The sequence below is a fragment of the Colletotrichum abscissum genome (assembly GCF_030869225.1).
Source record: "Colletotrichum abscissum strain IMI 504890 chromosome Unknown Scaffold_23.1, whole genome shotgun sequence".
In the NCBI taxonomy this organism is placed as follows: domain Eukaryota; kingdom Fungi; phylum Ascomycota; class Sordariomycetes; order Glomerellales; family Glomerellaceae; genus Colletotrichum; species Colletotrichum abscissum.
In genome coordinates, this window is record NW_026850132.1 from 12,498 (window position 1) to 34,642 (window position 22,145).

Below are 22,145 nucleotides of genomic sequence, written 5' to 3' on the forward strand. Positions count from 1 at the left end.
AGGTATGCATTTGAAAATGCCTTTTCGCACTTCAAAGAGTTTCACCTTCATTTTGCTGTCGTTGAGCCTTCATATATGCACTCCGACCCACCGAATCTCGAAGCCACCAAAGTAGTTTCATCGTCGGTCTATTAGTCTAGTTGGTTAGGACGTCGGATTCTGATTCTCAGAACCTTCCGTAGGCCCAGGTTCGAATCCTGGATGGACCTCTTTCCCTTTTGTCACTTTCGAATATGATTCCAATCTCGCGATAGTGATATTAGCATTCTTTTTGGGTTTATATTACATGAGGAACATTTTAGTTCGTTACTTGATGATGACGGGAGTTCAGGCGGTACTGCTGTGATGGCTTCACTCTATAAGGCCAAGCCTCACTTTGTTACAACATGCCAGTCTTGGCCCCGACGCCATGTCATTCTGCACATATTCAACATAGAATTGCTTCCATAATCGTCGTTCGACTGAGAACTATATTCAACGAGACTAACAGATGACAAGCCTCGTCGGGTCTTAGGCAACGTTAACTTTAATAAACTCTTAGCTAGTAAAACAAACTCCCGCCTTCGCATGTTTTCGAACAAAGAAGCCTATTTCAACTTTTCTCTCACACACACTTACACACGACTTCTATATCCTCACAACGATAGCCTCCCGCACCAAACGATCCCGAACGCCCCCAACAGCAGCAGCATTCACAAACACAGTCCTCCCCGTACCCCTCCGTCCTCCATGCCACCACAGCACCCATCCCCAGACCAGGAAACACCAACCCAGAGCAAGCAAGGCCCTGAACCACGCCGTCACCACATTGCCCACACGACGACCGATATTAACTCCAACACCACCACCACCACCACCGCTAGCAACCACGGCAAAAGCCTCGGCCTCCAACAAGACAACCGCCTCATACGCCGCCTGCAACCCGTCAAACGCGACCGCCTCCCGCCCGCGACCGCAGTGCACGTGCCCGAAAACGTGCAGACGCGGCCGCGCCCGCCAGACTTCGGCCAGGAGCATTTCGCACCCCCAGTGGCCGCGCGGGTCGTCCATGTGGCCCTTTGGCGGCGCGTGGGTGACGAGGATGTCTGTCCCGGGAGGGACCGTGCCGCGCCAGGGGTCGGAGGTGGCGTTGTCGACGTCCGTCGTGCGCCAGGAAGAGGAGGAGGAGGAGGAGCAATAGGGGGCAGCGCCGCCGGAGCGCGGGTACTGAAAGGCCCAGTTGCCGTGCCGCGGCGTATACGGACTACCGTAGACGCGAATCTCGCGGCCAGCGTACGTTCTGTCCCCGTCGTCGGGACGGCGCGGGGGTATCGTGAGTGTCGTTGCTGTGCGGTTTAGGTAGATGATGTCGCCCCAGCCCAGAGGTGATCCGTCGTCGTCGTCGTCGTCGTCGTCGTCGTCGTCGTCGTCTTCACCATCTCTGCGTGACATCGAGCTCCCCTCGCCGTCTCGTGGCCGTCCACCAAGCTTGATCCCCTCGCCATACCCCTTATCCAAACACAAATCGTGATTCCCCGCCACGACGACCTTGAACCGGTGAGGCTGCGCCCGGATCCACCCCAGCGCCTCCCGCAGCTCCCTCCTCGTGCCCGAGGCCGTGAGGTCGCCCGCGTGCACGAGGACGTCGCCCGGCGGCAGGCGCGGTCTGGTGTTGTGCGTGTCCGAGACGCAGACCACGGTCACGGCGTCGTCGTTTCTGTCGTTGCCGCTGCCGCTGCCGTACGTCACGGGATGCGAAACGGGGAAAAAGTCGTAGAGGTATCTCGCACCTGTCGAAAGGGGGCTGGAGAGGAGACGGGTTGCTATCCCGTCGTCTTCTGGGCGGTGGAGGATGGCGTCCAGGCCGGATGAGGAGCGGGAGAGTGGCATGTTCGTCTATCTCTTTCGCTCACTCTTTTGCCTCTGTGCTGTTTTGGGTGATGTGAAATGCCATGTATCCTGAGTTTTTCTTCAACCGTAAGCCCTCCGATAGCACTTTTTCGAAGAATGGTGCCTGATTCGTGTAAGTCGCCAGGTGTCTTCAACGCTGCTTTGCCCCTGATGAGGTGAGACGGACGAAATCGTTATATATCTCTCCAGCGAAAAATGATGTGACGCAAAATCGCGGACCAAAACCTGCGAGTCTGTATAGTCACTCTGACAAACGACAAGAAAGAAAACCAGACACAATCACGGAGGGCGGGTAAGTTCCATCACAAGTGAGAAAACCTCAAGCCATCTCCGATGAGTCTTACAAGGTGGTGAGAGAGTTCTTTTTGCACCACTCAGAAAGCCCCCGCGTGATTGCCCCTCCAATGGAAATGACATGATTGTGACAAAATCACCAGATCTGTGTGTTTTCTTCCCCCGTAACGTGGGTCAACTTTCTGACGAGACCTGGCAACGCCATTTGCGACGACACCGTAAAAATCGTAACGCGCTTTTGGGTGAACAGATGGACTGCTTGGTATTCTTTGCTCAAACATGCCTACCATCTGATCAACACAAATTTGAACACCTTGACGAGAACCTCACTTTTTACCCCAAGAGGGTCGGTCCCCTCATCTTTCGCTGCTCCATGGGAAATCAATACATAGTTGCTAGTTTGAGTGGAACCCCTCAGACTCGGAAAGATGGTTGATAGAAACGGTGGATCAATACACATGAGCATGCTCTACTATGCTTTGACCAAAAACAGATTCCAAAGGCCGTCATGGTAAAAAGAAGGCGGTTCATATCGCATCAATCGCAGTTACCAAATACCTCACCCTGGCCTGGATAAGTCCGAGTGATTCAAACATAACCGACATCACAATCAAGTCAAGTCAACTCTCTGTCAAGAATCTGGGTATGCATATTTCCTTTCCGATGAGAGACTAGGTATTTGTAAGATGGAGGAAAATAAAAGCGACAGCAACGACGACGCCGACAAAACACCACCCTCCGCCACCGTAGGATAGAACAAAAAAAGCTTTCCGCCAGGAAAAAAATTCCACAAAACTTCTTTTTTTTTGGAAACCCATCTTTCCCCCAACTCATTCCTTGCCAACACAAAAAGGAAACACTAAGTAGCTTGAAGACGTGATCGAGACCCCGACGGGCAAATCAGACAATACGAGGCGGCCCGAGGGATAAACAACATGAAACAGTGAGCCCGAGCTAGACAGTAGCCGAGCGTGATATCGTACAGGTAGGGGGGAGGAATATGGACAAGCTTTGTTGTCTCGATTAGCCTCTGCGTATCTCGATTGCTGGGCAACAACTTGCTACCGTTGCACCGTTGCTCCGTATGGAGGGGTTCAGGGGTCTCCTTTGACCCGAGGCATCACCATTTGCGCTGCAGACAGTTGGTGAAGTCTCGTCCCGAGGTTGTGCAGAATTTTGCCTGCCCCTCCAGGTGGGCTTGGTCGAGAGTGAAGGGATGGATGCCCAGATGCCAAACGAGATCGACATAGGATATGTGGTGGATTGAGCTTCCAGCCAACACCGAACGTCCAAAATGCTTGCCAAACACCCGCATATGAACAGCTCTGAGATCCCAGAGCCAGAAAGCCAAGCACTAAGACGCCGCCATGCTGCATAATGATGACATAAAAAAGGCATTACTGAGCCTGCGTAGCCAGACTCGTATTAGAGCATAACCTGAATGTCCAAAGACACCCCTCCAGCTTACGCCGGGTTGCCCTTCATTCTCTTTGCCATCCGCGGCGTAGGCGGCTTGCCCTTGTTCTGGACTCCATTGACCTGAGGACCACCCGGGGTAGGTGCCTGGGAGCCGTCCTCCTCCATCTTCACGCCGGACGGGCGTCTTCGCTTGTTGGAAGCTGGAGACGTGTTTGCACTAGGTCCGCTGGAGCTGGTGCCTTGCTGGCTCTGTTGCATCTGCATGCCGGGTGCCTGCATGTGGCCTTGCGCAGGGCTTCCAGTGACATGAGGCGAGCCAGGAAGCTGCATATGCGGCTGAGCCGGACTCGCACCCATTGGGAACTGACCGAAGCTGGGTGTCCTGGGAGCTTGGGGCATGGGCTGACCGTTCATGACTTGCGGCTGGGCGTTGATCTGGCCGACGTACTGCTCAAGAGCAGCGTAGGGGCCGAGGTTAGGGTGGTTGTGGTAGAAGGCGAAAAGGGGGTTCATTTGGCCGATCACTTCAGCAATCTGCATGTCATCTTTAGTGCCGGAGATCCACATGCATGCGCGGGCGAGCTGTCACATACCTCGAGGAACTGGAACACAGCTTCGGTAACCCCCATACCCCTCTTGACCGCCGACTCCGGAAGATCCACCAGTGCTTCTGGCGGAGGATTTTGCGGGGACTTCATCATACGAGCCTTGCCCTTCTTGCTCATTTCTGGGGAGGCCTTGGTGTCAGGGGAGTTAACCTTGTGCCACTCCTTCACCCAATTATGCACGGGCTTCGCAGCTTCGATAGCGGCCTTTCTAGAAATGTATTCTTCGTGGTTGGTTGTCAAGAATTCAAAGAGTTCAATCTTTTGCTCCGCATCAAAGTGGGCTCTGACGGTGCCCGTAGCGACAAGCTGCGCGCAAGATTAGAAGCTGTATCTGTCCTCGGCAATAGAAGCTTTCAACTTACGTGCGAACCGCTATCGTACCAGTAGACCAAACTGGACTTCGTGTTCTCAATCCAGTGGCCGTCGCCGGGGAGTGGTCGATCCGTCGTCCCCTTTTCCATGATCAACTGCATGTTCTTGACACCGCTGTCGAAGTGCGTGTGGAAGTATCGAGGAAGTGCGGGGTAGGTAATCTCGTATTGCTTGTCTGCCTGGTCTTCGACGTCGGTGATGTGTACAGAGTGTCGGAACACGCCCTTGGTGGAGAAGAATTGATTGACGAAGCTATTCCAGTAGGACAGGTCGTCTTTGCCCTTGGGGCCCTGGACTTTTTGTTAGTGAGCTGTGACTGAGTGCTGTCTTCAGTTTCAACTTACGGGGAAGCCGCTCAAATGTTCGCTAAACTGCATCAACTTGAGTAGGCAGTGTCCCTTCATTCCTTCCCTTCTTTGTTGTTGAGCAAGAGCCATGCTGTTGGCAACGGCAGCCTGGGCCGCAGCCTGCTGCGCGGGGTTCATTTGTTGCGGTCCAGGTTGGGGTGCCATTTGAGGAGGACCCTGCGGTTGAGCTTGAGGCTGAGGAGGCTGCGGTTGCTGGTTCGGGGCCGGGCCCGGAGTTTGAGACGGCGTGGGCTGTCCTGCAGATTGAGGGTTGACGGGTTGCGCGGGCTGCTGCTGTGGTGTCTGATGCGGTGTCTGCTGGGGTTGCGGTTGAGGCTGCTGCGGTCCGCCTTGGGGTTGCTGGCCCTGTTGCTGCTGCTGTTGCGCTTGCTGCTGGGCCTGTTGCTGAGCTTGTTGCTGAGCCTGCTGTTGCTGAGCCTGCTGCTGAGCCTGTTGCTGCTGGGCTTGCTGCTGTTGCATTGCCATCTGGGCCTGTTGGAGGTTTTGCATGTGCTGAGGGTTCATCTGCACCGGCTGGCCGGGCTGTTGTTGGCCCTGTTGCATCTGTTGATTCTGTTGAGCGACGGCTTGCTGCTGGAGAGCGATCTGCTGAGCGAGCATCGCCTGTGCCTGGGGGTTGTGTTGCTGCTATATCCTATCGTAAGTAATGTGAATAGCAAGTTGGATATGCGATACTTACCGGCCGCATGCCCTGCCTCATAGCCGCGATCTGAGCTGCGTTCATCGGGTTCATTGGCATTCCCATCGGCATACCATTGACGCCCGCCATATTCGCGTTGAAGGCCTGCTGGGCCATGAGCGCTTGTCGCGCCTGTTGCTGCTGCTGGAACAAGCGCTGCTGTGCCATCTGGGTGGCGTGCGCCATCGCCGCTGGAGTTTGGACTACGCGACTCGGTCAGTAAGGAAGCAAATAGACAAGACACCGAGGCGAGGCGCGTGGGCCCAACATACAGTTACCAAACTGATTTTGCTGGAACATTTGGTTTTGGGCAGGATTGAGATGCTGCAGAGCGTGAGCGTTCGGACCTCCAGCACCCGGCGGCATGCCGCCCATCAACTGATTTGGATTAACCTGACCACCAGGCCCTGATACTGCCATGTGCATCTGGTGAGGCATTCCTCCGCCCGGGCCTTGCTGCCCTGGGTTGTGAGGCATACCCTGGGCCATGGGGTGCCCGGGTACACCTGGATGCTGTTGCATGCCGGCAGGATGGCCTGCAAAAGACGGTCCCATACTCGTCATCATGTCTCCGGCGTGTCGATGATCCACAGCGTGGATATCGACGTGTCTATCCTCCGTACTATCTCATGCGCCAACGTCCAAAGGTGGTCTATCTCGACGACAAATCGGTAATCGGGGCCGCAAAGGTACGAAGGATTGGGGCGGCTGGAGTTGCGGAGATGGGCGCGACGCGGCAGCGATGGAGTCGTGATTTGCAAGACGCGGGAAGTGGTGTCAATCGCGTGGTGCGGGTGCGGGTGCGGGCGGGCTCGACTAGCGTTATCGATTGCGATAGGAGTCGTTTAATGCGAACGGTCGGGTCAACAGGTGAAGAGGGACCGAGAAGGCATCGATGATCGGCGTGACGACAACGGTGGGTGGGCGATATTGTGGTAAGGAGGTCGGGATGCGACGACAAACAACGAAAGAAGTGGAAGTGAGATGTAAGGGGAGGTGAGATGGCGGGTGGGTATGTGCCCTGCGACCAAAGGAGAGCCCGACTGAGTGACGGGGTAGAAAGTTGGCGTCGGCAAAGACGTGGGCGACTAGAGAAGGGAAAATGCGTTGGTTGTCTAAGGTAATCTCGAAAGGATGGATACGACGGACGCAAAGACGTGTCGACGTTTCGCGCGATAGCGAAAGCGAGCGGAAACAGATGTGGGAATCTCGTGAGAGTGGACGACGAATGCTTCAATCGACCGGTGTCGATGACATTCGGAGAGCGGGTTGGTTCGAGATGCCCAATTTTTTATTGCACAAGTCGAGCGCAACGAACAAGCCTTTTCCGCGCCGCCTTGCCTTGCCAGGAAAGCGGGAAGGAGAGAGGGAGAGAAAGATTTGGGGGGGGTTTTTTGGAGGTGGGTGAGTGGTACGGTGCGGTGCTGGCAGGCTGGCTGAAGAAGAACGGACGCAGAGACGACGCAACCAAAGGGAACTGGGCTGGGAGAGAGAGTCTCTGGCTGGGCGTGCTGAGCTCTGGCTCTTTTGCAAGCGGGCAGCGGAAACCCAAGTGATTTGCTTTGGAGGTTGGCTGTTTGGGGGTGTTTGCAATTAAGCAGTACTACGGAACGAGATGAGTGTCCGGAGCCCCGGTAGACTGGAACAAATTATAAAAAAAGAGGCTTCAGCCAGGGGTGTTTGAGGAGGAGTAGGAGGCGCTCCAAGTGGTGTCGTAGAAATGGGAGATTGTATGCGTACTCCGTAGAAAGGTTGAAAGGCGAGGCTTCAACTTGCGGCCAAATCCAAGCCCAGAGGCCGATCAAGAGACAGCAATGGAAGCAGCGAGAGAGAAGGGACGGTAAGGTAAGGTAGGCAAGCTAAGACGAGGCAAGGTACAAGGCATAAGGCATAAAATGGCGGGATAAGGATCGAGGTCGAGCGAGAAAGAGAGAGGGCCCTGGGGAACGGGAACAGAGCAGGGACAGAGAAGCGTGAGGTGGGCGGGCGACCATGCCAGAATGTCGGGCTGCTGCTGCTCTCTGCTCCCATCGGCTTCGGGAGAGTGGGTCTACTCGGTTTGTAGGATACGCTATGTAACAATACGACATGTAGAAACATGGATATGCCGGAATGGGGTGGCGGGAAGCTCCAGAAAAATGCGGGACATGCCTTTATCAAGAAGAGCGGGAGGGCTGCGATCAGCACTTTTATGCAACAAGGCAAGCTTCTTCAGCAATATCCACCCAGGGGTCAAGCAGTGTAGCAGAATTGACCAGCACAGCAAAAGCACACCTCATTGCTCAGCGCACGCAGGAGAGTCCGGGCCGGATACCTTACCTCCAAGTCTCTTTCTGCTACCATCCTCTCACTAGGTGCTCCGTGTCGTCCTTTCAATCTTCCTCGCTCGACCACATCCCGAAATTCCGCTGCAATGGCCTCCACGGCAGCAACATGACAAATGTGCGAAAATGATAGCGCCGGAATCGCGTAGAGCTGCCCGTCCTCCGCCTGGGTTTTGCGTTCGCCAATGGCCACCACGTGTCCACCGAACCACCCGGTCGCTTTTACTTGCTCGACCCCATCACACACGTACCGGAGCACGGGGAGGAGAGAGGTGTTAGAGGTCATCTCACTCGCGGCTTCCCCCCCCATTGCTCGTCTGGTGACATGAACCTTGAGAAAGGGTCCAATGAGCTCAATTCAAATCCTTCTATGGCGGGGATCGGGCACTACGGCGAATATCTCCGAGCTTCAAGGTCACGTGGTGCACAGCGACTCTACCTTTCCCCCAATCCCCACCAAAACTTTTTTCGGACCCGACCAGAGATCCAAGCTTGAGTCACGTGAATTAGACGTGAATTGGAAGTGGATCCATTCGTCCAAAGGGTCGGGTGTCCGCCCGCCAGGGGAAGGAAAGAGAAAGAAAAATCTTTGAGGCTGTGTCCCCACTATTTCCTTCGTGAGCCTCATCTATAAAATCTCTTCTCCTGCACGTCAATTCGTAACTTCTCACCAACTCTGGGCAACCAACTTCTTTCTCACGCCACACTCTCGTATCGACAGCCAGGACCGCACTCACGCTGCACTCAGAGATCGCAAGCTTCATTTCAAGCTTTGCAATTGATTGCTTTTTGCGCGCGCGTTTTCTCTGGCTGTCGCTGCGACGGCCTACAGACAGGTAAGCATCATATCTTTTCCTTTCACACGGCTCTCGCATCTCTCTCCGAATGATGACATTCAAGAAACATTGTCTTCTTTTCCCAACCGAATCGACCATGAAGAAACCTAGTCTGTTCGGGTTCCCCTCGAAAGGAACCTGTTACTTGCCAGTATATTCTGTCTGACACATCATCTTCACTCTTCATCAGCACTGGCATCTCTTGCCCTCAAGAGCAAACCTCGCTGACAAGTGTGATAGTAGGGACACGACGCACGCTGCTACACCTCTCCGCTCTCTCATCACTAACCTGTCCAGCATCTCATTCATCACCCTCGAGCCACAAGGTTAGTACTTTATCTTTCTCCTCTACACATCGACGCAACAACTCCACACCACATCATGATGAAATTTCCACTTGTTCGCAGTTTTCACTCGAGTCGCGGCCTGAGCCTTGGCGGGAACGCTTGCAAAAGCGTTTCTTAAGCGACGTATGAGGGCTAACACTTCCTTGGATGTCTGATTTTTTTTTACCACAAAAACATTGTTTTTCTACGAACTTGACCTTTGCTCGACGGCAAGCTAACGGGATTTACAAGAATAGGACGCTTCCATGGTATCTTACGTTGCTCAGATCGCGCGTCCTTCCGGACGCGCTGCAAACAGCTATTAATAAGAATAAAATCTTCGTTCATCTTTGCAAACCATGTCGTTTCTGCCTTGCTCGCTGTGATTCGTGAATATGACGTGTGCCGGGTACTCGCAATGCATCCGGATCTTGTGGTGAAGGGAAAAACGTGATAAAATCCACACGCGATGCCCCAAACTCGCAGTCGTCGCTATGTTCCAATCACGGTCCAACACGGGATTGTAGTGAACGTGTAGGACTGGTGATGTATCTATGACCCCTTGCTGGGTGTTCACGATGAAATATCAAACCAAGTCTGATGGGCATAACATCACCAAGTAAAATTGATCCACCACACACGGAGCCTCCGACCTGAATGTCCAAAAGTAAGGAATAATCACCGACAACTCAAGCCATAAGCGTCTGGCGCCAAGCAAGGTAGGTAGTGGAAAGCACGCAGGCTCCAATAAAAGAGATACCGTCAAAAGAGATGCCAAAATGACATCTTCAGTTGCGACAACATCAATCCCATCACCGAACCAGGCAGGCATGTACAAAGCATCCCAAAATACCACACACACCGTAACTACCAGAATCGACATCATTGGCTCTCTTGAATTGATAACTTTTTGCTTCCCTCTGCCATGCCTCGAACAAACAACAAACGACAAGAGCAACCTCCGCGTCCCTTCCACAAGAGTACTATTCCCAAAATGCAGCCCAACCCCCCTGAAACAAACGCCATCACGGAGGCCGTAGCCATGCACCGCGTTATTCACGTTGCCCAAAAAAGAACGTTCTAAAATCCGACCTGCACCCAAAACTGATCCCAAGAGTAAACGCCTCCCCCCTTTCCAGCAGGTGAACGGTCGGGGGGAAAAAGCACCAAAGCCAAAGCCGTCCCATCACAGCACATCCCCATGAACCGACCGCCCCCTTAGACGACGCGCAACCCTTCCCTAATAGACTCGGGTATCTCCCTTCGTCTGCCGCCCACGATACCTCTCCTGTTCCTGCCCGTCCGACCCCTACCAAGCCAATTCAGCTTGAGCAGCCGGCACAGCTCCTCCATCCTTCTGTTTCCCTCCTCGCTACCGTCGCCCGTCGCGCCCCCGATGCTGGCGAGTATGCTCATGCACTGCAACATGCGTCCCACCATCTCGGTGACCTGCTTAGAGTCCTCGACGTTCTGCTCTCGCGTAAACGGGCGCATCTGGCCGTCGCTCCCGGCGCTGGCGTAGCTGACGTTGCTAATGGCACGGCTGCGTCCGCCGCCTCCCGCGCTTCCGTCGCCCAGGAGCGTCGTCGCGTTCGAGTTATAGCTCGCCACGGACGGATCGAGGCTCATAGCTGTGCCGGGTCGCATCATGCTGATTGCATCCGCGGGGCTTGAAGAAAGGGCCGGATCTGGTAGCGGAGATGCGAGGGCTAAAGATGCGAACGAGGACGGGAGAAATTCGAGAGAAAGCCGAGAGAAGATGGCTTTGAGAGAGTCGTAGCGGGGTAGGATGACAATATCACGGTAGGCCGTAAGTACGATACGACGCACATCTAGCACTGCTGATGCGGGACTAACGTATGGACCGCTATCGGAGGACTGTGACTTGACGCCGCCCCAGAATTGACGGGCTTGGTCCGGGTTCATGAGAACGCCACAGCCAGAGAACTCGAGGTCCAAGGGTAAAAAGACGGCCTGCATGTAAGGCAGAATCGAGGTGTAGGTGATGAGCCACATCTCGACGAGAGCCGGAATGACTTTGTCTTCCTGCGTGCGCCGGAGAGTGTGGTCCAGGGAGGCGAAGCCGGTCGACAAGAGCTCGCGCAAATCCTCGAGAATGATGTTGGGCGACATGCGTTGGATGCAGTATTGAATGTGCAACGTCACCAGCCTATTGAAATCCTCCACCGGCTGTCGCAGATCTTCGCCTTCAAAAATGACGAGCATCTTGGCTTTCAGATACGGCCAGGCATCGTCGAGCGCCATGCTGTTGAGGCCGTATTTGCCTGCGTCAATGGGTTCAGATAGATACGACGACTGATGCGTCAATGTCGGCAGGCTGCTTGGACCTGGCCATTCCGACGGGAGAGAACTGGACTCGACGCCGAGGTTGCTGCTCTCTTTTTCAGTCTTTTTGTCCCTTCGTCCCTTGCCAAACGATGTTGCAGTCGGGGCCGGACTAGGGGGTAAGTTGAAACTGTACAAACTCGAGGGGGCGCTGGGGTCTGTCGGTTTCGAATTGCTCGATGCGGAAGACAGCGGAAGATGGTAGTCATCCTTGAGCTTGTGCTTTTGCCGCGACAAAAAGTGATGCTTCTTTTCCTTTTCCTTGCCTTCCTTCTCCATGGTGGGCGTCTCGGGCACTGCTCTGATGGTCGCGGACGATGCGTTGTTGAGATTATATATAGATTGGCCGCTGGTATCGATGAGACTACTCGTGCTGAAATTCCCGCGTTGTAATGATGCGAGCGCACTGCCGATCTTGCTCGGACTAGGGAGCGGTTTGTCTTTAGGGTCGCCCTTGGTGCCGATCTTGACCGGACGGGAGAAGAGCTTGACCTTTGATTTTTCTGGCTTCACCGGCTTCGGATCTGGAATAAGTTGCGGCGTAGGATTGATAGGACTGTGCTGCTGCTGTTGCTGCTGCTGCTGATGCTGCGACTGGGGCAAGCCAGGCGATGTCTGCCCCGATCGCGGGAACGCTGCGTTGGCTGCTGCGTTTGCTGCGTTGGCTGCCGTGGTCGCGGCGGCGGAATGGCTTCCAAGTAGGCCGTTGTGGTATCCCTGAGTTCCAAAGCCGCTCTCTCGTGGACCGCTTGCCTCGGTCAGGCTTAGCATAGGCGGGCTGAGTGGGCCCTTTCCGCTGCTCCCCCTCCTTGCGCTCTCGGCGTCTCCGTTGGCCGGGTTCGGGACGGTCTGTGATCGCTGTCGAGCGTGCTGGAGCTGTTGGTGCTGCTGGTGCTGCTGAGTGTTCTGATGTTGAAAGGCTGCCTGCGCCGCGATGTGGCTCGCGGAGAGGGCAGGGCTCGGGTGCTGTTGCTGATGCTGATGCTGATGTGTTGAAGATGAGTTGGCAGATGGGTGTGACATGCCCACCTGAGACAGGTTCGAGAGGCTCGTCGAGGGCAGCGTTGAGTCGAACAGGCCGGGCGTCTGGCTGTGCTTCCTCGAGTGTCCCTTGGTCAGAGGGCTCGCGGTGCGGGCAGCAGCAGCAGCGCTCACACTCCCGCTCAGTTCGCTTCCTCCTCCCGAGATAGGGCCTACTGGACCTCCGGGCGTGGTTCCCGACCGGTGAGCAGTCGGGCGCGAGAAGTTCTGCAGGCTGGCGGTGCTCGAGTTGGCCTGGGCGGTAAACTGAGCATAGATCGGGGTACTGGTGGAAGGGGCGGCGGGCGCGCTCGGAGCGTGAGATCGGGGCTTGACGAAGTGAATGGCGAGGTTCTCTTCGCTCGATGACGACTCGGCGCGGGCGGGCGGTCGTGAACGTTGCGGGTGCGGTGCGGTGGAAGCTGTCGAGCCCGGCAGAGGGCTGAAGCTGCCCGGCGCTCGGGGCGGCGGGGGTCGTGCTGGTTGCATTGTCGTGGATGTGTTAGGGTTCTGTTACATCTTGGATTTTCGGACGATTCGAGGATCGGGTGGAGGAGTCTTGAAGGTTTGTTGTGCTTGGATCGGTTTGTAAAAGTGGAATGGTTGGTTTGTCGAGGGCAAGGGCAGTATGGAGAGGTTGTTCGTCCGGTCGGGCGCGATCAAGAGCACCTTGAAAAGGTGAAAAGTTGTGGTGGTTGTGGCGGTGGTGCTCGAGGATTGAGAAACCTGGAAAGCTGAAAGAAAGGGTGGTGGTGATGTAAGAAGGCCGGGGAAATACGAGGTGAGGGAGGGAAAAGGGTGGTAATGAGAAAGCGCGAGGAGTGGATTGCGCCTCACCCTCACTGAGCCGAAGTGTGAGGTAGACAAGGGACACAAAGATCAGCATCAATGCCCTCTGTACTCCGCAAAGTATTGCTGCGATCCAGTAGGCAATCTACCTTGGCAAGTGTCCGTACGATAGGTACTCCCCATTGCATCTCACCTACCTTGCCGGTGCCCTGCACGTAATTATACCTGGTTGTTTATCCGTATCAACGCATCGCTTGCCATCGGTCAGCGACCGCATCTAGGTCACTACCTAATCATCAACCCTGGACTATCGACTTCTCGTTGCTGAGGAAGCGAGCAAAACGGGCGGCCGTCTTCGCTTGCGGTGAGCAAATCCCCCCCCAATTGCAGCGCATCCAGCAACCTAACCCCCGCGGACCAAATCCGGGTCAGCTCCCGTCAGATTTCCCATGTAACAGATGACCATGCTACCTCACCTACCCTGCCCGCCAGAACCAAGGAACGATGCCTACTGCTGTACTCAACAGTCTGGCGCATTGTGCGGCGAGCCAGCCGTGAGGTTCCAGCGTAATTAATTACTGCCCCCGAGTCCTTTTCTTCTGCCCCCACCTAATAGTCCTGCCGTGATCCCATCCCCCTTGTTCCCACCACTGACGCGCCGCGGGTTGCGACCCTGGCATGACTTGGGCGGCGCATCCATGGCTTCCAGTCATCAGGAGGCTTGAGGGGGGCCGGCAGGCGGGCTGACTTAGTGTAATCAACCCCGCAGTTGTTCTAGGTTCCATCTTCAGCGGGACATTGGATTGGGACCAGCTGGAATGGATGGAGGGACGCGAAGAGGGGCAATTGTTCCTTCCAAGCCAACCCCAACGAGCCGCACTCAATTTTCGTCATACCTTTTATTTCACTTATTTTTGCATCGTCTAAATCAACACAACGCAACCACAGCCCACCAAGCCTAATTGCCTTGCCCATCCAACCCACGAGACCACGACATCCCCAACCCAATAGACAATGGCAGACACAAACACCACCGCCGCCGCTCCGGCCCTACACTTCTCAGCAACCTACCAATCCCCCGCAAACGAACCCTTCACCTTCTCCGAATCCCTCCCCGCTCCACCATCCTCCGCGCCCGGCGACAAGTCCGCCTACCTCAACGCCCTGCGCAAGTCCATCAACGCCGCCCAGGAGCACATCAACAAGGAACTCACCGCCCGCATGGAAGAGGACAAGGCCAAGGAGGCCGCAAAGAACGGTGGCACCACCGCAACCAAGTCGGCCGTCGACGAGGCGCTCGAGGAGGAGAATTACGGCGAGGAGGCACCCCCCTCAGACGACTGAAGCGACAAGCAACTCAAAGGGGAGGGGGGCATTGAAAACTTTCTTGACCTTTCACGGCGCCAATCGTACATTCTGTGCCACCTATATACGGGGTATTGCTGTATCATGCTGCCGCTCTCAAAAACCCAAGGCTATGCGAGTACCAATACGTACCAAGAACAAAAAACACAAGCAACGACACCAACACGCCTCAAACTACCGCCCGCCAGCCCGTTTGTTGCAAACCCTCAATCACGAAAACCTTCGAGCCCAGTTTCCTGCCCGAGAGCTTTGCGGTCGCTGCGACGTTGCCTTGTTAAAACACGCATAATGGACCACGTTGTTGTCCGGAAGAACCGACACCACGCTTCGCCCCAGTCTCTTGTGGCAAGCGCCACATAGCCGCTCTTCAGTAATCGTCACCCTTCTGTTGCGCCCGCCCTGTCCGCCGGGGATGCCGTCGCCAAGGAGCAGGAGCGCTTGCGTCGATACCAGTTCCGTGTCTCTCAGCCGAGCTACGATGCGCGACTCGTTCACGACGCTGTTAGCAGACCGAATTCTGCCACGGAAGTATGACTCGAGATCGCGAACAGGAAGGTCGTCGGGAATCAGGGAGAGAGTTGATGCTGCCGGTAGACGCGATCCGTGCCTCGACAATAGCTCGAGAGCCGGGTCATGTGCTGGTTTATGGGGTGACGGTGGGGTCAAATACAGCGAAAGAAGGGTGTGGTAAATGGATGGAGCCGAATCCTCAGGATCATCCGCCGATGACGGGCGTCGTGACTGGTCTGGTGACGAAGGCCTAGAGTCTCTGGACTTATGTACGATATTACAATACCTGAAAAAGCGATTAGCTACAGTCATATCTTACTAAGATTGCGGTACTCACTCTTCGGCTTTGGCGTAATTTTTCATCTTAAAGACGTAGATTTCCAGTGCCTGCTTGTGCGAGCCCATGTTGCTCAGCACTATGGCTTGAGCTTCGTAGAAAGCAGGATCTTCACCGTGTTAGTTGTTACTGCGACAAGCCATCGAGGGACATCAACTTACCGTCGCGAGGGATGAGGCTGAACGCCTTGCTAAGGCTGTACTGGCCGCTTGTCTTGAGGAACTGCACGAAACGATCCATCTCTGCGTCCCATTCATCGTCGCGTTTCTTCTCCTTCAAATGCTTGATAAAGAGCTCGACAAGACGGTTGTGGAAATCCGGAGTTGACTCGTCAAGCTCGGAGATGATGTGCTCCAGGTACTGCACCTCCAATCCTGGATCGATCCCGCCCAGGAAGCGAGCGATCCGGCCACGAGGTAATGTCTCGGCATTCTCAGAGTCTGCGATAAACACTTCCATGGCCAATTTGGGATCCGCTCTCAGAGTCCATTCCGAGTATTGCAAGATGAGATCGATCTCAGACGGCGGCAGTGTCTGAAGATAGATGACTGTCCTTTGAGGCCCATGCAAGCCCGGGGCAGCCTCATCAGGTGTCTCGGCAGTTCCAAAGCGCTTAAGAAGCTCAAGTGCCTGAGAGTGAAGCTTCTTGCCGCTGAAGAAATCAACCAACTCGTTGTATCGGCTGTGTGAAAGCAGTGCTTCGTTGACCACGTCTGGATCGCAAAAGTTCGGGAGGCGGAAAAGGGGCCCAGCTAGAGCAGGCCTGGTCATCATGTAAGTCCGGAACAAAGCGGTGTCTACAATTCGCGACGTTCTCCGGATCTCTCCCTCTAGCTGGCTCCCCGATTCGTCGTCATGCGAGCCAGACATGAAGCTCTTCATGGTCTCTTCGTTGGAGCCATTGGTATCTGTCCGCTTCAGCTTGCCGGTGCTCGGGTCGATGACCCTTTGTAAACGCGTTCTTGTCCCGACAAGATAACCAGCTAAAGATGTGACGGCAGCTAAGAGCTCCTCGCCCTCAAGCGGCAGGTTCTCGGTGGCTTTGCTTCTGATGCTCCCAGTCTCTTCGACATCTATTGTGTCTTTCTTGGATATGATCGAGGCAGCATCTGGCTGCACCGTCTTGCGGGCACCCATGAATAACTTGGCAAAGCCAACGCCTCCTTTTGCTGGGGATGCGGGTGTTTCCGCTGCATCTTCCTTGGGCTTGTCTCCATTTGTTTTCTGCTGCGGTTCCTCCTCACTCTCTTTCTCATCGCTACCAGATTCATCCGGTTGCGCTCCGTGCGCCCAACCAGACATCTCTCCGGCAATGGATGGTGGGAAAAGCTTGAGAACTCGCTCAGGTGGTGCGTGAACATCGTCCTCATTGAAAAGATCCATGGAGTCGTAAAATTTCTTTTGCTTGAAAAGCATCTCAGCCTTGAGCATTTTGACCTCTCGGAGAGTCTCCTTCTTGTTTCGGAGGAGGGCGTCCTCAAGCATGTTAAGGATGCTGACGGCCTCGTCGTATTTGCCCTTTTCGACTAGCTCGTCGATTTGTGAATCGTAGTCGGTAGCCCCCATTTTCCAAACACATCGGTCGCTGGAGATATGGAACCCCTTACCCGCGTGAGCGAGACTGACATTAGGTGGCGGAAAGTGAAGTTGCGCCGCCCCTGGAAGGGGTATGGTCTGCAACAGGTGCAACGTCTCTGGATTCCTGACTTCAAGCGAGCCTTTTGACGGAGCTTGCAAAGCCAGGATGTATGGGTATGAGTAACCGATCTGCTCAGGAGCAGCTTGCCAAGGAATCTGTCGTTTTTCAACCGGCTTTCCTTCGTCCGTAATGAACATGGAGTTGATGTCTTTGGCCAACAGCAGCTCGCCTTCGGCAAGCTTCGCAGCAAGCGGCTTGGGCATGTATCCTCCGAGGCCCATATAGCCCATTCCAGCGCTGCTCACCGCTCCGAAACGACTAGCCTGCCCGCCTGATGCCGCAGAGCCTGGGCTGTTGATATCCTCGACCTCATGGGTGACTACGTCGACCAAAACGTATCCCGCGTTCATTCCGCATACGATCTTTGTCGCGCTGGCCCATGTGACGGTTCGTATCGATTCCGGTAATGTCACTTCCCCAACGTCGGCGCTCAGCTCGCTTTCATGCCAACTCCATAGTAGCAATCGACGACGGACAGCCACCGCCAGGCGACTTATAATCTCTGGTATTCCGGTTGCTGCATCTTTCACGATGTTTGATGTGACGGCAAAGCAGGTGGCGTTCTTCGTTCGCGATAGAGTCTCTAGGGGCTCATAGGTTCCGAGGTCGTGGAGGGATACGTAGTAGTTCGACAACGAGACAAGAGTGTTGGCTTCTTTGATTACGGCGAGCTGCTCAATCGCCCTGTTCGAGAACTTTTCTACCTCGCGCAATAGGTCTGTAGGTTTCTTCGGCTGTTCTGTCGTCGTGTTGGTCTCGGTTGCGTCTTGCGAACCCGCCGTGGTAGGTTGAGAGGAGCCATTGGCCTGGGTCGGCGACGGAGGCGGTAGCTCGTTGAGACGGTAGATGCGAAGAGCTCCGCTGTTGAGGCCTACGAAAACACGATCGCCTACGTCAATTTATTAGATGAAGATGTCACAGTGAGATTATGCGACTCGAGAGGAGCGCACCATGCGCGAGGATTGTCTCAATTTTGGACTTATCCCGTTGCTTAAGCTCTATGATCGGCCGAGCTGTGAATGCCGAAAGCATGGCGACTGCCAGCTCACCGAGCGGATATGTTGTGTGTTTACTATATCCTCATTAGAAGGGTGGTTTGTAGAGGGAGCGCCAAGTCTGTCACAATAGAGCCTCAAGATGCGATCATGACGGCGCGCGTGTGTGTGAGTGAGAGATTGTTGAGCTCCAGGTATCGGTTCGGGTATGGCTGGGCGAAAGTGCGCCGTCTGGCGGTACGTCAGGGCGAAGACTCCACAAGGGAGCCGATGACCTCTTTCTCTGCCCAATCCGGACTAGTGTCACTGCCACCCTTCCACCTGGAGCAACCTGTCTCCACCTCCTTCAACCTCTGCTGTTTACAGCATCTGATTGGTTGGCGGACTTGCCGGGGTTCGTAGAGCATATTGGCGTCACATGCATAGAAGCTTACTTTTAACATCATTTCACCTTCTCTACGTCAGAATATCACGCCTTTCCTCTTGAATATCAATAGGTATCAGCTGAAGTTCAGGTATTTAGCAGAAATCTGCAAAGTTATCCGGATCCTTGCCTGAGTAAACGCTTCGCAGTACCATTCTATCGCTTACTCCAGTCTACCTTACATACAAAATAAGAGCAATAAAAGCTATCAAACAGAAACCAGGGAAAAGCCAAGTACAATATGTAAACCGGTGTCTATGTTCCGACCGCAGGCTTTCCTTTGGAGACCCTTTGGATTTACGCCCTTTTTCAAACAAATCGAAGGAAACGCAGCCCAGCATTCTCTTCTTTCAGACATACGATACAGAAATCAATGACCAAATGCATGTACGTAACGGTCACGTAAAGACAAGACCTTAGTCCAGCCCAGCAACCCTCATCAGGCCATATCCCAATGACACCACGACGACCAATGTGAGAACACTGCTGGGCACACCTCTGCTGATGAAATGTTTCACTTGGAGGTATCTCTGACCAGTCGGGTCTTCCTTCATAATGGCAGCTGGATCGTTGGTCAGTAATCTGCCGATATTGGGAACGTTGAAGAAACTTACTCATGTTGGGGAAACCACTTGTTGGCAAACCCATAGCGGCACTGCACATCAAAACACCACCCATGACCAACAGATTCGGGTGGGGTTCGTCCATGTTGGAGCCAACGTCAAACACCAACGGCAGGATGATCAAAGCTGCGACTGTATGGCTGATGAATGTGGCGATGACGAGGATAAGGGCTGAGAAGACGACAAGGACGACGTAGAGACTCATGCCCTCGACCTCCTTGGTAACGACGCCAGCAACCGTGTGCAGAAGACCAGATGACTTGACGGCTTTGCCCAGAGACAAACCTCCGGCAGCCAGGATGATGATGGTCCACGGGAAATTGTTGAAGTCCTCCTTGGTCAAGATACCAATACCAAAGAAGAGGACGATGGGGATGATGGCAATGACACCCATGTCACCAAAGATGGACTCCATCTGGTGGCTACCGCACCACAGGCCAATGGTGATGAGCGTGACGATGGAGACGAACCATTGGATACCTGTGAACTTTTCCTTCACAGGGCGGATCGGAGCAATGGTGGTTCCCTTGCTCGGTTGGAACGTAACCAACAGCAAGATCCAGATGAGGAGCAGCGAGACGATGCCGACAGGAATAACAATGAAGAACCACTGGATCCAGGTAGGCGCGGGCTTCATGATACCAATAGCGACAACATTCTGCGGCGAGGCAATAGGGGATAGCATGCCACCGATGTTGGAGGCGAGCGCAATTCCCATGATGACAGCCTTAGACATGTTTGACTCTGAGGGCAGCGTTCGCAACATCGGCTGCAGCACAAGTCAGCGATAATTCCCACAAGTAAGTGGGTGAGGGAAAACTAACCTCAATGATGGAGAAGCAAAGAACTGGTGCGGCGACATTGCTGATCAACATGCTGGCAAATGCCGCCACGAGCATGTTGGCAATGAGTACAGTGCGTGGAGTGGTTCCGGCCTTGCTAAGGACAAAAGTCGCGAGCCGCTTGTCAATCTTGCACTTGGAGAGAGCCGCGGCCAGGGTGAATCCACCGAGCAGAAGCATGATGACGGGTGTCCACATGGCCGAGAAGATGTAGGCCGTGGTGGCCTTGGCATCAAGCCTCCTGTAGGGCTTTTCTTCAGAGCGAACGACAGTCAAAACGACGCAGAGGAAGGGTATCATAAGCGACGTAACGAACAACGGAATGGCCTATCTTGAGGTTAGCATCGACCATTTGCATTCTATCCAGAGAGAACTCACCTCTGTAGCCCAAAGGATGCTGACAAACACAAGCAACGCCAAGCAGTTCTGTTGCTCGGGCTTCTCCATGATGGGAAGGAAAAGGAGAAGGAGGAAAACGCCGAGAGCGATCAGGAGAGTGAGCAGAGGCGTGTTGGCAACCCACGTGGGCACGACAAAACGGCCCACGGGAGTAACCACCTCCTTGGTGATTGGGGCAAGCTCATCATCGCCCTGCAACCGCCTGGATCCCGTCGCTCCATCCCTTCCCAGAAGCCCTCTGCCCAAGCTCGCAGCCTCTGCGCGACGCTCCATACCAATCATGTCTCGCCAGACAGTGTTACGCTCCCAAACAACGTGTTCGCGGAGGTGAGATCTCAGGTCTCGCTTGGCAAGTCCCTCGTCGCCTTGGGTCACTATCTCGGCGTACGCCTTTTCCATCTTGGAGATGTTCTCCTCGATACTCTTGATGTTTTCCGACTTGAATGGGTATGCGGAGTCGATGTTGGCACTCATGTACTTGACCCGCAGCTCCTTGTCGAGAATCTTGTCGAATTTCTTCAAGACCTTTCTGAAACCCGTCCGGTTCAGTTGCACATACGACTTGAGCTCGCAGAGCGAGACGTAGAGGCTGATGATGCGCTTCTTGAGCATGATGCCCGAAGAGTAGAGGAAGGTCTGGTCCGGGATCTCGTCGTTCGCCGTGCTGTACCGCCGCAGCGATCTTCCCAGCGTCAGATCAGTTGAAGCAGTCATATCAGTGACCGAGTGCCCCAGATTCGGGGCAGTCTTGCGTCTGCCACCGCCAAGGCTTGAGCGACTCTTGGTCAGGCCGGTGGTTTCATCATCGTCCTCGTCATCGTCACTATCCTCCATGTTGCCATCGATCGAGACGGAAGTTCTCCTGCCGTTGACCGAAAGTCCCGGCCGAGAGGCGCTGCCGAATGAACGTCTGGGTTCGCCATCATTTTCGTCGTCCTCTGAAGAGTGGTTGCCAACATCTCCCAATAATTGATTGACCTCGTCGAGAAGTTCGCCCTCTTTGGACACGTAAAAGGAGCAAATCTTCTCCAATTCTACACCGAGCGCACGGCTAAACACATCTTCGGGTTCTTCGTTTCGGATAAGAGGTCTTGATTCGGCGTCACCTGAGGAGGTTTGGTGGACTGTCTTCTCGAGTTGGTAGATACTGCAACGCAGATCTAGTTAGCTACTTAGGTCTTCAGAACATGGCGCGGCCAGAGGTGACATTGGGTACTCACAGCTTCTTTAAGTTGCTGTAGGCAATGTAATGACTGCTCCAGTCCGGAACAGCATTAAACTGGATGCTGTGTGAGAACTTCATATCGTCCTGCTCGTCGAGCCACCTTCTCTTCCAAAGTTTTTTCTCTTCTCGTCGGGCTTCGAGGTCCTTTGCGGCCTTCTGAGCGGAGATGTTTTTGTAGTCGGCAAGCTCGTAGCTCTCAGCCTGAGCAACGGTGGAGTTGCTGCTACTGTTGGTGGAGCTCCCTCCCCGTTCCCGAAGGCCTGTAGAAGGTTTATCGAGGTCAATTAGGACTTGTGGGCTTGCAGTGCCTGCTTGGTGGGTAGAGGAGGGATTACGGAGATCTGCCGGGGGCGGTATGGTGGCAGAGGGTCGCGTGCGACTTCTTATCGGGCGATAGGTATCGGTATCGCGAAGTTGGTTCAAAGGGTCGAAATGGTGTTTAAGCTACTTGAATA

The 22,145-nt window shown here is 54.5% G+C and overlaps 8 protein-coding genes across 8 annotated transcripts; 2 read left to right on the top strand and 6 right to left on the bottom strand.

The window, feature by feature from the left end:
* Positions 1–627: 627 nt before the first annotated feature.
* CABS01_09451 (metallophosphoesterase domain-containing protein) lies at positions 628–1,869 on the bottom strand (the record flags this gene model as incomplete). Its single annotated transcript, XM_060542808.1, has 1 exon — positions 628–1,869. One exon carries the CDS (start codon positions 1,867–1,869, stop codon positions 628–630), a length of 1,242 nt encoding a protein of 413 aa, XP_060400024.1.
* A 1,779-nt stretch (positions 1,870–3,648) lies between these two features.
* CABS01_09452 (PTAB) lies at positions 3,649–6,194 on the bottom strand (the record flags this gene model as incomplete). The annotated part of the gene is made up of 6 exons (XM_060542809.1): positions 3,649–4,137; positions 4,197–4,517; positions 4,574–4,873; positions 4,928–5,578; positions 5,631–5,833; positions 5,903–6,194. 6 exons carry the CDS (start codon positions 6,192–6,194, stop codon positions 3,649–3,651), a joined length of 2,256 nt encoding a protein of 751 aa, XP_060400025.1.
* Positions 6,195–8,080: 1,886 nt separating this feature from the next.
* CABS01_09453 (uncharacterized protein) lies at positions 8,081–8,233 on the top strand (the record flags this gene model as incomplete). The annotated part of the gene is made up of 1 exon (XM_060542810.1): positions 8,081–8,233. The coding sequence occupies one exon, from the start codon at positions 8,081–8,083 to the stop codon at positions 8,231–8,233; it is 153 nt and encodes a 50-aa protein (XP_060400026.1).
* A 1,469-nt stretch (positions 8,234–9,702) lies between these two features.
* Positions 9,703–10,002, bottom strand: CABS01_09454 (uncharacterized protein; the record flags this gene model as incomplete). The annotated part of the gene is made up of 1 exon (XM_060542811.1): positions 9,703–10,002. One exon carries the CDS (start codon positions 10,000–10,002, stop codon positions 9,703–9,705), a length of 300 nt encoding a protein of 99 aa, XP_060400027.1.
* A 332-nt stretch (positions 10,003–10,334) lies between these two features.
* Positions 10,335–12,971, bottom strand: CABS01_09455 (uncharacterized protein; the record flags this gene model as incomplete). Its single annotated transcript, XM_060542812.1, has 1 exon — positions 10,335–12,971. One exon carries the CDS (start codon positions 12,969–12,971, stop codon positions 10,335–10,337), a length of 2,637 nt encoding a protein of 878 aa, XP_060400028.1.
* Positions 12,972–14,285: 1,314 nt separating this feature from the next.
* On the top strand, positions 14,286–14,615 carry CABS01_09456 (Gon7 family protein; the record flags this gene model as incomplete). The annotated part of the gene is made up of 1 exon (XM_060542813.1): positions 14,286–14,615. One exon carries the CDS (start codon positions 14,286–14,288, stop codon positions 14,613–14,615), a length of 330 nt encoding a protein of 109 aa, XP_060400029.1.
* Positions 14,616–14,846: 231 nt separating this feature from the next.
* On the bottom strand, positions 14,847–18,214 carry CABS01_09457 (vacuolar sorting protein 39 domain 1; the record flags this gene model as incomplete). Its single annotated transcript, XM_060542814.1, has 4 exons — positions 14,847–15,432; positions 15,484–15,592; positions 15,645–18,071; positions 18,133–18,214. 4 exons carry the CDS (start codon positions 18,212–18,214, stop codon positions 14,847–14,849), a joined length of 3,204 nt encoding a protein of 1,067 aa, XP_060400030.1.
* Positions 18,215–19,017: 803 nt separating this feature from the next.
* CABS01_09458 (SPX domain-containing protein) lies at positions 19,018–22,134 on the bottom strand (the record flags this gene model as incomplete). Its single annotated transcript, XM_060542815.1, has 5 exons — positions 19,018–19,163; positions 19,216–19,993; positions 20,049–20,393; positions 20,445–21,612; positions 21,686–22,134. Coding segments are annotated over 5 exons (2,886 nt in total), but the record flags the coding sequence as incomplete, so codon positions are not given.
* Positions 22,135–22,145: the final 11 nt, after the last annotated feature.